General features: G+C 40.8%; 1 protein-coding gene across 1 annotated transcript in view; it reads left to right on the top strand.

Moving 5' to 3' along the window:
• AFF3 (ALF transcription elongation factor 3) overlaps window positions 1-15,671 on the top strand; it is a 516,502-nt gene that overhangs the window by 323,717 nt on the left and 177,114 nt on the right. The window contains exons 8-9 of the mRNA XM_052648226.1: window positions 1,550-1,586; window positions 15,028-15,079. Of these exons, the coding sequence (XP_052504186.1) occupies window positions 1,550-1,586; window positions 15,028-15,079 (89 nt within the window). The remainder of the gene's footprint in view (window positions 1-1,549; window positions 1,587-15,027; window positions 15,080-15,671) is intronic.

Below are 15,671 nucleotides of genomic sequence, written 5' to 3'. Positions count from 1 at the left end.
ATGTGCATATGTGTGTGTGTGTATATAACTGAATCATTTTGCTGTGCATCAGAAACTAATACAATATTGTAAATCAACTATACTTCAGTGAAAAAATAAAGATAATTTTGATACTATTGAAAACAAGAAAATGGACAAAGTATTTGAATACACATTTATCCAAAGAGGTATACAAATGGCCAAAAAACATATGAAAAGATGTTCGGCATCATAGTCATTAGGGAAATGCAAGTCAAAACCACAATGAGAAACTGCTACATACCCACTTAAATGCCTATAATAAATTTTTTTTGATTAAAAGAAAATAGCAAGCTTTGGTGAGGATGTGGAGAAATTGAAACTCTCATACATTGCTGGTAGAAACTCAAAACGTTTCAGCCACTGTGGAAAAGTCTGGTGGTGGTTCAGAAAGTTTAATGTAAAATTAGCATATGACCCTGCAACTCCACTCCTAGATGTATACTCAAAGGATTGAAGAAGGGTTCAAAAAGTACACGTGCATATGTGTTTGTAGCAGCACTACTCACAACTGTCAAAAGGTGGGAGCAGCCCACGCGTCCAGTAACAGATGAATGGATAAACAGATTGGGGTGTGTGTGTGTGTGTGTGTGTGTGTGTGTGTACATGTATAATGGAGTATTATTTAGCCATAAAAAGGAATGAAACATTGACATACGCTATGGCATGGGTGAACCTCTGAAACATTATGCTAAATGAAAGAAGCCAAGCAAAAAAGGTGACATTATTGTACCATTCTATTAATATGAAATACCCAGAATAGAAGAAGCCATAAAGACAGCATGTAGACTGGTGGTTACCAAGTACTGAGGAGATGAGGAAATAGGGAAGATGATGAATGGGTAAGGAATTTGACTTTGGAATGGTAGAAATATTTTGCAATTAGAGGTGGTGGTTTAGTACATGGGGACTGTACGAAATGCCACTGAACTGTTCAGGTTAAAGTGGTAAATTTTATGTTACAGGAATTTCACTTCAGTGAGCAAAACAAGAAGTCCACAATACAACATAGAAGTGATTGTGAGCTGTATACCAGAACTGCTTAAGGAACGCGAAAATGTTTCTCCTTATGGTAGCTGGTAGAGATTATGATCAGTGATTAGGTTCTGAACGACCGATAATATATCTCATTTTGAAAGTCAAAATAAAAAGATTACTTTTCTAGACCTCTTATAGTTTGGGTATTTATGCTTGGATCTATGATTTAATTAGAGTGATTTTAAGATTAATTCATATAAAGGTCAGGGTTATTTTTTTCCATTAGATATCCAGTCATTCTGTTATTCCTTAAAAGCAGTGCTGTCCAGCAGATATATAATATAAACACATAAAATTTTTTATTTCATAGTAGCCACATTGAAACTGTAAGAATAAAGGTGTGAACATAATTTTATCATGTGATTTTTATAATCTCATATAAACAAAATAGTATTGTTTCAATACATAATCAATATTAAAATGTTAGTGAAATGAAGAACAAAGTCTAATGAAAAAATAAGAAAATTAATTGATAATTCTTGTTTTATTTTAGGACTCTCAGCTTGCCTCCTCTGGACACAATAATCCAAGTAAGAAATGCTTCTTTCTGTAGCTTCATATGTAGGGGTGGAAGTGGGTGAAGAGTGGGGATGCATGCAATATACAATAGGTTTAAAAGAACTTCACTAAGACAAAATCCAGTGGGGAATATGAGGGCCATTTGTTAAAGTGCTGCCCAGATGGATAAGGTACATCATGACCTTGAATGTTCTATCTTTATTCAAGGGAAGTAGGGACAAAATATGACTTCCCTGGTGGCTCAGATGCTAAAGAAGCTGCCTGCAATACAAGAGACCCGGGTTCGATCCCTGGGTCAGGAAGATCCCTTGGAGAAGGGACTGGCAACCTACTCAAGTATTCTTGCCTGCAGAATTCCATGGACAGAGGAGCCTAGTGGGCTACAGTCCATGGGGTCGCAAAGAGTTGGAAACGACTGAGCAACTAACACTTTTTACTTGGGGCCACAGTATAAAATGGTGAATTTCAGAGTAGCCCTAGGAGGAAGTAATACCATCCTTGCTTACAGTTGGCCTCTGGTGTGTATGAGGGGAAAATATTTTTAAAGGCAACTAATGAGTTACCTAAATTAAAAGAAAATAGGTGGGCAAAGAGAACAATCAGAATATCTCATGATAAATGTTCTTAGACTCCATGAAGAAACCATGCCCTCTTCTGGGGAGAAAAAGACTAAAGTGTCCTAGAAGGAATTTCGTTGTTGAACCCAGTGTATAATAAAACACTGGGGCTTCATCATCAGAGAACATCATTCCATGAAGTATTGTTTTAATTCTCTTCTTCAGCAGTGCTAATTGGTATTAATATTTTCTTGAGCATTAAAAATGCATAAGCCACCCCATCCATGTCATGTAATCACACCCACAGAGACTGGGCTTTGTTCGTCTCTTGACCAGCCAGTTGGCTAAAGAGCATTGCTTGCAAATTTCAAGGCTGTGTTTGAACGTGAAAATCACTCTGAGCCAGTAGATGTGTCTGGGGCTCACCCACTGAGCATCTGTGAGGGCAGAAAGATTATGGAGAAAAGACATCGGGACAAATGCATTAGAAAGCCCTAGACTTTTAGTGCACAGCTAGAGGAAGGTCAGGGGAGGGGGATGATGGCGTAATAGTGCACAGGCAATCTCATTAATTATACCACCCTTTGTTGGAATGTGCTGTGAGCACAAGCACCAGGGAAGAGGTGAAATTCCAAGGGACTTGAAATCTATAGAAATTAATAAGTATAATAGTAAGGAAAGGAATCAGGAGATGCATGGTTAAGTTCATGAGGTGTGCAGGCATCAGCATCATATGCCAAAGACGAGAGCATACAGAAGAATTGCCTTTGCTTTCCTCACCATTTCTTTCCATTTCAACTTAAACAGCTCAGGGTAAAGGGAGGAGATAATAGATATAATAGAATAAATGTACTTCCTCTCAGCCTGGAGTCTTTGACATAAAGAAGAACAAAGGAAATAGCTGTTCGGTCCCTTCTGTGTTCAGGCTCTTCTTTATGTCTGCTCTTTCATTTAATCCTCACAGTAGCTGTATGAAGGAGGCATTGCAGCCCCATTCTGCACAGGATGAAAATGAGATTCTGCAGTTAATACCTAGACCATGGTCACATGGCTTAAAAAAGGTGACAGGATTTGAATTCAAGGATCTCTGTCCCAAAGACAATAGGCTTTCCGTCCCATAACCTTGACCCCAAAAAAGTTGCTTCCATCCCTTCCGTGTGAGATTAAATTCCTGTCCAAGATTCTTGTTTGCATCTGGCCTATTTTTTTTGGCACGGCATGACATTTTCTTGCTGATCCTACCATTGAGATAATGTAAGCATGCCTACCTTCTTTGGAATTGTGAGTGGCACCTACATGATATGGCATAAACCACATTCTGGCAATTCATCATCTAAGGATATTTGTCATTGACTTTCTCTTTTCTAGGGGTAAGGGTTTTTTGTTTCTTTTTTTTTTCCAAATAAAGCTTCTCCCATTAAAAACAAAAGATAATATTATTATTTAAAAATCAGTGATGTGGTATGTTTGTGTATACAACTGTGTGCATACACACACACCCAAAATGGAATGCTATGCAGCAAAAAGAAAAAAAAATAATTGTCAGGCGAGTGTATGCTCCTCGGTTTTTGTCTCGTCACAACAAAGATTTGGAGTGATGGGCATTAAAGCCCCCTTGGCGTGTAACAGCTTTTGGGTCTTGGATAGACCGTGTTATAGCTCTCAGGTCTCGAACGGACCGTGTTATAGCTCTTAGACAAATCAGTGTTACAGTTCAGTGTTACAGCTCTCTTTTATTTAGAAGATAGCAGGAAAATCCATCTTCAAGGCATCAGGGCACGTCGATCCAAAGACACGAAGAGAAGAGCGCCTCAGCACGCGTGAGAGAGAGAGCTAGCTTTGGCTCCTCTTTTTATATGTGTTTTTTTGTTTTTTGTTCTTTTTTTTTCCTGGGCCTGTCCTGTGTAAATTGGGCCAGCCAGGAGTATTGATTGTTTTACCTGAGGTCCTCACTCTGGTCCTTGGACCTTCCTTTGTTCTATTTTCGCGGGCTTCTCTCTTCCTCGTCTTTTAGCCACCGCCGTTCTGGATTCCTTTTCCCTCTTCTGACTACCTAGCAGAATGAAATAATGCCATTTGCAGCAACGTGGGCGAACCTAGAGACTGTCATGCTGAGTGACGTAAGTCAGGCAGAGGAGAGAGACCATGATATCACTCATGGGTAGGTATAAACTGTGACACAAATGAACGCATCTACAAAACAGAGCCACAGTTACAGAGACAGAAAGCAAACTTACGGTTACCAAAGGGGAAAGTGGGGGAACAAATTAGAAGTTGGGGTTAGCAGATACAATTATGTATATAAAATAGACAAACAACAAGATCCTACTGGATAGCACAGGGAACTATATTCAAAATCCTGTAAGAAATCATAATGGAAAAAAATAAAAATCAGAGTGTCCTCTGTCGATTATAGCACCCTGGAAACTTTACAGAGCTGGTCCTACCAGCATCTCCTGTGCTGTTTCTTCCATTTAGTTTGGAATAATTACAGTTTGGGGAATCATGACTCCACTAAGTATGTAGAAAAGAGGAAAACACTGAATTTCAGAGAAACAAAATGTATCTTGATGGACTGATCTTCCCCACTCTAGGTCAGTGCTTTTTTATTTTTGAAATTAGAAAACTATGTTATGTAGATACTAAGAGAAAAGAAGTATAAATTAAACAGAAAATTATTTTTTAATCCAAATCTTTTAAAAGAGAGCTGCTTTAGCAAGCTTCAGTTCAGTTCAGTGCAGTCGCTCAGTCGTGTCCGACTCTTTGCGACCCCATGAATCGCAGCACGCCAGGCCTCCCTGTCCATCACCAACTCCTGGAGTTCCCTCAGACTCACGTCCATCGCGTCCGTGATGCCATCCAGCCATCTCATCCTCTGTCGTCCCCTTCTCCTCCTGCCCCCAATCCCTCCCAGCATCAGAGTCTTTTCCAATGAGTCAACTCTTCGCATGAGGTGGCCAAAGTACTGGAGTTTCAGCTTTAGCATCATTCCTTCCAAAGAAATCCCAGGCTGATCTCCTTCAGAATGGACTGGTTGGATCTCCTTGCAGTCCAAGGGACTCTCAAGAGTCTTCTCCAACACCACAGTTCAAAAGCATCAATTCTTTGGCCCTCATCCTTCTTCACAGTCCAACTCTCACATCCATATACGACCATAGGAAAAACCATAGCATTGACTGCTGATTGCCAATTAATTTAATATTATAAAATGGCAGCTTATTAAGTATTGAGAAACTTAAACGTTAAAATAGGTGATGCATGTTTATAGTTTCTTAAAGGTGTGAGAATGTCCCGCTCTTGTGTCAGACTGAGCATAAGCACTTCTTTCCCTCCTTCTGAATCTGCATTAAAATAACCAAAAGCAGCAGTGAAGGAAGGAAATCCATAATAGCCCTGGAAACAGGAAAGGATTTCATTAGCAAACCAGAAATTCAGCTGAGTTTCTGGGAAACGGAGAGTGGATGGGACTGTGCTGTTAGATAATCCTGGGCAGGGAAGGTGATGGCTCAGAAAAAAGAAAATAATGAAACAAACAGAAACAAGCCATAGTGGTGGTGGGAATGTCCTTCAGAGCTCACTCCAGGAGAGACTCAATTCCCTCTCAACCCCAACAGAGAAGAGGTGTGGACTGTAGACAGTGATGGGAACATGGCTGTTCTTCCAGCATTTACTCTTCCACTCCCATCTTGGCAGGTTTTCATATGGAGCTTTCAGTGTGGTTTTCCTCCCCCAGAAACCAACGTACAAAAGAAAAAAAGAAAAAAAAAGTAACATTTGCCAAGAAAATTAACAGTTATCTAGAACTTCTAGCTGGGAGCTGTTACCTAAGAGAGAGGGACTTTCTTGGTAGCTCAGCTGGTAAAGAATCTGCCTGCAATGCAGGAGCCTCTGGTTCAATTCCTGGGTCAGGAAGATCCCCTGGAGAAGGGATTCTTGGGCTTCCCTGGTGGCTCAGACAATAAAGAATCCACCTGCGCAGACAGTAAAGAATCCGCCTGCAATGCAGGAGACCTAGGTTCGATCCCTGGGTTGGGAAGATCCCCTGGAGGAGGGCATGGCAATCCACCCCAGTGTTCTTGCCTGGAGAATCCCATGGACAGAGTCATCTGGCAGGCTAGAGTTCGTAGGATCACAAAAAGTTGGTCACAACTGAGTGACTAAGCACAGGCACATACATGCACCTAAGAGAGAAGCAGAGTAGATTCTGAGATAATACCAAACCTTAAAAACACACATCTATGGTTGAGTTCAGTTCAGTTCAGTCGCTCAGTCGTGTCTGACTCTTTGCGACCCCATGGACTGCAGCACTCCAGGCTTCCCTGTCCATCACCAACTCCTGGAGCTTGCTCAAACTCATGTCCATCAAGTAGCTGACGCCATCCAACCATCTCATCCTCTGCCGTCCCCTTCTCCTCCCGCCTTCAATCTTTCCCAGCATCAGGGTCTTTTCAAATGAGTCAGTTCTTCACATCAGGTGGCCAAAGTATTGGAGTTTCAGCTTCAGCATCAATTCTTCCAATGAATATTCGGGACTGATTTCCTTTAGGATTGACTGGTTTGATCTCCTTGCAGTCCAAGGGACTCTCAAGACTCCTCTCCAACATCTAAGGTTGGTGGAAGAAAAATGTTTTTCTCAAGAGGGAAATAAACCAAAATGCTGTACACCCAGACTAAACTACGTCCTATTTTTGCTGGGGGTTCAGAGGACAGTCAGGACTCCCAGCTTGTCTTGAGAGTTCTTCTCTCCTGAACGCTAATTAACATACTCTGTCCACTTAGAAAAAGCTGTAAATCAGCCTCTCCCTACAAGGGAAACATGTTAGCAAGATAGATCAATATACTAATACAGAAAATCCACACCAGTAGCTTTTTAACCAGTTTGAATTCACATTCAAAGAGGTGAATACATAACCATGAGCAACAAAGAAAAACACTGACCCAGAGGAAATCTACTTAATTCAAGAAACAGAAGAAAAAATTTTCAAATGTGACTGCAGTCTTCAGAAGCAATTGAAATTATTTGCATCAAATAAAAAGAACAGATTGGTATGAAAAAGAAGCAGTTATAGATCAAATGAGTACTTGAGAATCAAAGATAAAGTTGACAAAATTTTTAAACTTAATAGAAATGATGGATAATAGCTGACGTCTAGAATATAAGGTTGAAAACATTTTTTTCCTAATATAAAGCAAAAGCAATTAAAAAAATGAAAGGAAATTAAAGCACATAAAGATTAGTCGTTACAGAAAGATCAAATCTGGCTATTTAGAATATACCACACAAAGAAAATAGAGAAGAACAAATAATAATAGAATGAGAATCCCTAGGGAAATGAGCACTTATTATCAAAATATTTACATACAATAAACAAGAGACCTTGAACAAAAGCAAAGAAAAACAACAGACAGTCAAGAATTAAAGAGACCTCCAAGGACTTCAGATACTGGAATTACCAAGCTCAGAACATAAAATAAGAATGTTTATGTTAATTTTCAAAAATGAGAAAATTGAAAATATGGTAGCAAAAGTATTTGAAAGTATACTAATCAGAACCTCTACAGAAATTAAAATTTATTTGGTTAGGTTTAACTATAGTTTAGATATAGGTGAAGAAAAAGTAATGAATCAGGAAATTGAACTTAAGAAATTACCTAGACTGCAGTCGAGAAAGGATGTTTAAAAACCTGGGATATAAAGCAAGAAAGGTCTAACATATATTTAACTAGAATTCCAGAAAAAGATAAGGTAAGAGAGGGAATGTTAAAGGAGATGATGGCTGAAATTTTTCCACAATTGAAAGACTCTACCTTGCAGATTCAGGAAATCCAATGAGTGTTAAGCAGGATAAAGAAAAATAAGTCCACACTAGACACATAATAGTTAAACTGCAAACCACATAAATAAAAAAAACTTCTTAAAATACCATTTAATAAGGAAGCAACAGTTAAACTTCCGGTTGACTTTTGACAGCAGCTGTGGGAACCAGGAGACAATGAAATTATAACTTCATTTTTCTGTATGTGGAAACTGACAAGGTTGATTCTCACATTTATTTGATATTACAGAGAGCCAAAAATACATAGCTCATACTCTTGAAGAAGAGCAAGGCTGAAGGCTTGTGTTACCAATATTATGAATGAATGAGTGACTATTTTAGCTAAGTAATAAGATGGTAAGGGACAGGGAGGCCTGGCATGCTGCAGTCCATGGGCTTGCAAAGAGTAGGACACGACTTGGCGACTAAACAACACCAAAACTAAGTAATGAAGATAATAATAGACAAATTGGGCACTGAAACAGTATAGGGGAAACAGACCCACAGATGTATGAAAACCAGATTCATGTCAGAGCTAACAGTGCAGATCAATGGAGAAAGAATGGGCTTCTTAATAGATAGTGCCCAAATAGCTGGTAATCTACAGGGAGAAAAAGGAAGTTAACTCCTACCTCACATCACATACAGAAACTATTCCAGGTATTTGCAAAAGACCTAAATGGGACAAGTAAAATTATACACTTTCAAAAGGGTATAGAGAACATCTTTCTGATGTATTTCTTAAATAAAATACCAAAAGAAAGTGTCAAATAAAGGAAAATAGCAGGTTTTTATTGATGCTTTTGAACTGTGGTATTGGAGAAGACTCTTGAGGGTCCCTTGGACTGCAAGGAGATCAAACCAGTACATCCTAAAGGATGTCCCAAATATTCATTGGAAGGACTAGTGCTAAAGTTGAAACTCCAATACTTTGGCCACCTGATGTGAAGAACTGACTCACTGGAAAAGACCCTGATGCTGGGAAAGATTGAAGGCAGGAGGAGAAGGGGATGACCGAGGATCAGATGGTTGGATGGCGTCACCAACTCGATGGACATGAGTTTGAATAAGCTGCAGGGGTTGGTGATGGACAGGGAAGCCTGGCGTGCTGCAGTCCATGGGGTCGCAAAGAGTCGGACACGACTGAGCGACTGAACTGAACTAAATAAGGGGATGCTGCACAGCAGTAGGATGAATGAACCGAAGCTAGGTGCATCATGTTGGCCGAATCCAAAAATCACACTGTTGAGTGACAGAAGTAAGCTCCAGAAGAATGCATACAGTACAAGTCCATTCACGTGAAATTTAAAATCAGGACAAACTGAAGACTATTTTGTTTACAAATAAATACAGGACAACCAAAACCATCAAGAAAAGTTGTAAGATTAACACAAGATTCCATTACTCGCTAACTGGAACTCAATAGGACGCAGGCCTAAGAGGATTCTGGGTTATTTATTGTCAGTGTCCCATTTCTTGGCTTGCAAGGTGTTTTCACAATTAACCTAATTTACTTCTTAAAAAATGTGTGTGTATATGTGTATGTGTGTGTGTGTGTGTGTGTTCAGTCGCTTCAGTTGTGTCTGACTCCTTGCAACTCTATGGACTGTAGCCCACCAGGCTCCTCTGTCCATGGGATTTCCCAGGCAAGAATACTGGAGTGGGTTGCCATGCCCTCCTCCAGGGGATCTTCCCAGCCCAGGGATCCGTCTCTTGTGTCTCCTGCATTGGCAGGTTTGTTCTTTACCACTAGCACCACCTGGGAAGCCTATATATATATATACACACACACACATTTTTACACACATTACATGCATGCTCTATTGAACTTCTTTTTAGAAAAAACATAGCCTTTGTCTGAGACAAATTAATCTATGCCACAGTGAGGTGTAAGAATGAAAATCCATTTGACGTAAATGCTGGGAACCAAGTTTAGTGACAGTCCCTCTGCACAGGTCCAGTCTTTCTCCTGTTTCTTAGAGATTAATATTTATATTGCTACAATATTATAAATTCCATTATTCATATACAATTTTTCTCATTGGCCTATAGGCACTTCCCAGAATTAAATTATTAATTAGATTAATGTTAATGAGATGGCTCAGTAATTACTGAACAGAGTATAAATATTTTAAATCTCGACTCTGCAAGAAGAAAGGTATAGCTGTGCAGAGTAGGATGTGATGAAGGGGGGAGCAGGAGGGAAGAATAAATGGGGGGGCTTCTTCACTTCACATAGTATGAAAGAAAAGGTACTGTCAGAAGCTGATTAATCAAAAAATAGAGGATTAAATTTATTTAAAGTTAAAATACCCACTAGACATTAAAAGGGCTTCCCTGGTGGCTCAGATGGTAAAGCAATGCAGGAGACCTGGGTTTGATCCCTGGGTTGAGAAGATCCCCTGGAGGAGGTCATGGCAATCCACTCCAGTATTCTTGCCTGGAGAATCCCCATGGACAGAGGAGCCTGGGGAGCTACAGTCCATGGGGTCACAAAGAGTCGGACACGACTGAGTGACTAAGCACAGCATAGACATGAAAAATAGTTAAAGAACTGGCAACAATTGTAAGAAGGGAAGTGGTCATATAAGTATATTAAATACCTTCTCTCATTTTTCATATTAGAAATTATTATGTAGTCTCTGAAGTTAATTTCTCTAAAAATAAGTGTTTTATTTCGCATAATGGTTGTTACCGTGAGCACAGATTACTTTTACTATAAAGAAATGCTGTAATATAGCATCAGCTTCCTTCCCAGCAGAATGCAGCCCAGGTCTACTTTGATTTCCTTTTGATAGTACCACTTACGTAGAGTGCAGTAGTGCTCCAGTAGTGCAGTCATTTTCAGTTAAATTAGACATTATCTATCTTTCCGGACAGAGTACACACTATATAAGCCCTTGGTACATTTATTGGAGTAAACATGTAGCTACTGTAACTCTTTAAGTGGCCTATTGGAGCCTCAAAACTTTCATACATCAAAGTCGGTATTCTTCTCAGTGGAATGTGCACACACGCCATTCTCCTCTTTCCCACTATCGCGTGGGATTCTGCGGTAATGAAAGGTCATCAGACAGCAGACATATACTGAGTGTGTATATGTGCTTGGTCCTGTGGAAGGCTCAGGGAGACAAATACAGAGCGTCAAGCTAAAAGAACACATGAGATGAACATGGACACATTGCTACATTTAAAACGGATAACCAGCAAGAGCCTGCTGTACAGCACAGGGAACCCTGTACTCAACATTAGGTAACAACCTAAACAGGAAAAGAATCTGGAAGAGAATGCTGCTTTTCACTCGGAAAGTCATGCTCGACTCTTTGACATACCATGGACTGCAGCATGCCAGGCTTCCCTGTCCTTCACTGTCTCCCAGAGTTTGCTCAAATTCATGTCTGTTGAGTTGGTGATACTATCCAAGCATCTCATCCTCTGTCACTCGCTTCTCTTCCTGCCCTCAATCTTTCCCAGCATCCGGGTCTTTTCCAATGAGTCAGCTCTTCTCATCAGGTGGCCAGAGTTTCAGCTTCAGATATATGTATCTGTATAATTGAATCACTTTGCTATACGCCTGAAACTGACACAACGTTGTTAATCAACTATACTCCAACATAAAACAAAAAGTTAAAAAGAAATTTAAAAAGAAAAAACACAAATAATATAGATATACATGTACATATCTATTTACATGTGTGAATACATACGTGTGTGTGTATATATAATTTTTCTTTCTATGGCTCATTTTTTCTCTCTTCCCATCTGTAATTATATTTCCTCAAAAGATCAATTCAGGTCCCTTCCAAAGGACAGCAATGTGGAATCTATTGTGAAATCAGCTGAAATAGTCAGAACGACCCCCAATAGTCCTGTTTGGTGGTAGCAAGGAAACATCTCCTGAGCACCCAACTGGAAAGTCTCTTCCTGAGCACTTTTTCTGGCTTACATTCATCATTTTTCCCTTGGGTCCTGATAAAGAGCCTATGATTCTTCCTGGCTTGTACACTCAGACATTTCAAGTTAACTTCAGAAATTGCATCACCTAAAATTTCCAGATATTTGGGGAGAATTTTGTGTTTAGTTCTTTCTGATGAACAGACACAGTTTTAATTCCTGACCTTATCCTGAGCTCACTTTTCCCCCAGAAAGGTTAATTCATGATCAGCTGAGAGCATTCACTCCCAGACTGTTCACAAATGCCTCATTTGGCCCTGTTGCCTCCTTCCTGTTTGCCAGAATCTGTTCTGTTTTCCCCGTTGCCACAACATAAGTGCTGCTAAGAGCAGAGGTACTCAGCTGCAGTTTTGCGCCTGCACTGATCCAGCCCTCCCCGCAGCCCCCAGCCCCCAGGTGCAGTAAGGCCTCTGTCCCCCAGCCCGCGGGTTATCTGGCAGCATTGCTGATCAAGGTAAAACATATTTATTCAAGCATCCAAATAATGTCTTCGTAAGGCGTATTGATTTTTTTTTTTGACATAAGTTGTTCAGAAATGTTTACGGTTGCCTGCTGTTTACGTTCCTGATGATGATGAGATGTGGGGTGACTTCTGGTGGCTGCAGACCAGGAAACATAACCAGTTTCTCCAAATGAAAGGGGGAAAAGTCACTGTGTTTAAGAAAAATCAAACCTCCATCTAGTTGTCTTTCTCATGTTGGGTTTTAAGCCAGCTTTTTCACTCTCCTCTTTTATTCTCATCCAGAGGCTCTTCGGTTCCTCTTCACTTTCTGTCATTAAACTGGTATCATCTGCATATCTGAGGTTGTTGATGTTTCACTGAGCAATCTTGATAAGGACAGAGGAGTCTGGTGGGCTGCAGTCTATGGGGGTCACAAAGAGTCGGACACACCTGAACCACAGCAGCAGCCAATTGTCTTTAGGTAACTCTGTATTTGGGGATTCTGGCAGGAATTGTGGTTACTTATTGGAAAGTAATTCTGGAAACTACTAAATTAGGTTATTGTCTAGCATGAAAGTAGCTGACAAGGTCTTGCCTGTCTCTCAATGAGTTCACAACAGGTCTGGCCTGGAAGACAAAATATGATATGGAAATATGAGCTTAAAAGTCTATTAATTTGCTGTCTCTACTTTTACTTCACCATGATTTCCTATGTTTGGGGGCTCTGTCTGATCAGTGTTTGCTGCTGAGGCAGTTAAAACAGGTGTTGTGACTTTTTTACAAGGCGGCTGCCCTTCATGGGCGCTCCAAGCACTATGTGGGCACTCATTAGCACAGTCACGTCTGAGATAGGTGTGTGGGCCATATAGAATGGTCTTCTTTCTCTCACAGCTGTTTCATTTCCTATAAGGAAAAAAGAAGCTTGGACAGCATCTTTGCAATGTGTTCATCATGTGATTTAGGAGGTCATTCCTGAGCCTATGTGTCAAAAAGGGGTTGGTACAGGGCATAAACCTGAGGCCCTTAATGATAGACTGAGGGATTCTACAAGGTCTCCAGGCCTGACTTGAAATAGCAAAATGAAGCAAGTTGCCATTTCAGTCCCATCCCTTGCAACTCATAGTCTTCTCTGGGGGTTGTTAAGCTATTAGCAGTGCATAGCCGGCATAACCAGAGCTAGCTCACGTGGCAGTCACGACCCTCCTGTCTCCTCTGTTGCTGCTTAGTCACTCAGTTGTGTCCGACTCTGACCCCATGGACTGTAGCCCACCAGGTTCCTCTGTCTGTGAAATTTACCAGGCAAGAATACTGGAGTGGGTTGCCATTTTCTGCTCCAGGGGATCTTCTTAACCCCGGTATCGAATCCATGTCTCCTGCTTAGCAAGTGGATTCTTTACCACTGAGCCACCTCTCAGGTGGCCCTTCTTCGATCTCCTAGCCTCAAGGAAATAAAAAGAAGCACCCTATAATATGAGGATGTATAGTTTCAAACCATCAGTGGTTGAGGATCTAAGAATTATATCTACTGTGAGAGGAATTTGCCCTTTAAAACTCCAAAAAATGGACCCATCCAATCCTTGACCACATACGGCAGAAACGTTGCTTAACTAGCCTCTCAGGTGGTCAGGAAGGATTTCTGATTTGCATCTTATTCTGTGCTAACAGGGTGACCCCAGAATCTGCTGCCAGGGCTCTCTGTGGAGTATCATTCTTAGGGATCTTGTAAGCTGGGGTGCAGCCTCAGTGTTGTGTACAATTCTCTTGTCCAAGCTCTGATGCTGCCCACCTGGTTTAGTTTGTGTTAGGGCTAAACACTGGAGAAGGCAATGGCACCCCACTCCAGTACTCTTGCCTGGAAAATCCCGTGGACGGAGGAGCCTGGTAGGCTGCAGTCCATGAGGTCGCTAAGAGTCGGACAGACTGAGTGACTTCACTTTCACTTTTCACTTTCATGCATTGGAGAAGGAAATGGCAACCCACTCCAGTGTTCTTGCCTGGAGAATCCCAGGGACAGAGAAGCCTGGTAGGAGGCCATCTGTGGGGTCGCACAGTTGGACACGACTGAAGCGACTTAGCAGCAGCAGCAGCAGGGCTAAACCCAAGCTAGGCACCACCATCCCGCGTGGCACTGGTGGTACAGAACCCACCTGCCTGTGCAGGAGACATAAGAGACTGAGGTTTAATCCCTGGTTTAGGAAGATCCCCCAGAGGAGGGCATGGCAACCCACTCCAGTGTTCTTGTTTGGAGAATCCCATGGACAGAGGAGCCATAGGGTCACGAAGAGTTGGACACAATTGAAGTGACTGAGCATACACATGGCAGAAAGTGTCAAAGTGCCTTGCATCTAGAATGCTAATGGGGTTTATTTCCTTAAATTTTCTGTAAAATGAAGGGGAAGAAAACAGGTTCCATCTGTAAGATATTTATCTCTTGCCAGGGTCTCCACTCTGAGCCTCTGGTTGTTTGCAAACAGCTCCTTCGTACCTATTCATAGATCCGTGCCCAGGCAATTGTATTACAGAGAAGAAACTATTTTGTAAATCCAGTTCTTGGAGAATAAAAAGATGTTTTAAAAGCCTCCTACTGCACATTTTGAATGATTGTTAATATTGAATCTCTCTTAAATCTTAAAGGCTGTAACACTCACATGTTGGTATTTTTTTTTCTGCTTCTTTTTTTAAGAGAAAGGTGATGCCGAGCCAGAGAGTCCAGACAATGGCACATCGAATACATCGTAAGTCTCTTTCCTGTTTCTATCCCGAGTTCTTTAATACGCTTATAATACAAAATAGCGCAAATATCTTGTTATAGTAATAATAATAATGGAAGGAAGTCTGTGGTTCTCTTTCTCATGATAATGCCTGCTTACATGCTTTTGGATACAGTTGCATTTTGAGGTCTTTCTAATGCTTTAGCCCAGTAAGAGCAATCTTGAAAACACAAGGCTCCTCTTTATAATGTACAGATAGATGTAATGAGATTTGATGGTATTATGGGGGGGAGGGAGGGAGGAGAGCTTTTGGAACTTGTTCAGCAACGTCTATCACTGTCGTAAATAATTGGAGAATGTTTCTCACATACTGGGAGATCGTCTGTCCTACACACCTGGGAAGTACCTGTGTCATTTTAAAGCCTGCCCTTTGCAACCTCACCTCTGAATTATGTGAAATGTACAGTTATAGACATCCCTGGACCATGAAGGATTATTCATGTTTTTGAGTTAACAAACGCAGTTGTAAAGAGATAAGAAAGGGCTCTTTTAAAACACATTCCACATTTCGTCTTTCTCCTCTCAATACTCAAGCAATCGAAAAAATGTTTGGATG

The sequence above is a fragment of the Budorcas taxicolor genome, chromosome 11, assembly GCF_023091745.1.
Source record: "Budorcas taxicolor isolate Tak-1 chromosome 11, Takin1.1, whole genome shotgun sequence".
Lineage (NCBI taxonomy): Eukaryota > Metazoa > Chordata > Mammalia > Artiodactyla > Bovidae > Budorcas > Budorcas taxicolor.
This window is presented reverse-complemented; position numbering and strand designations above follow the sequence as displayed.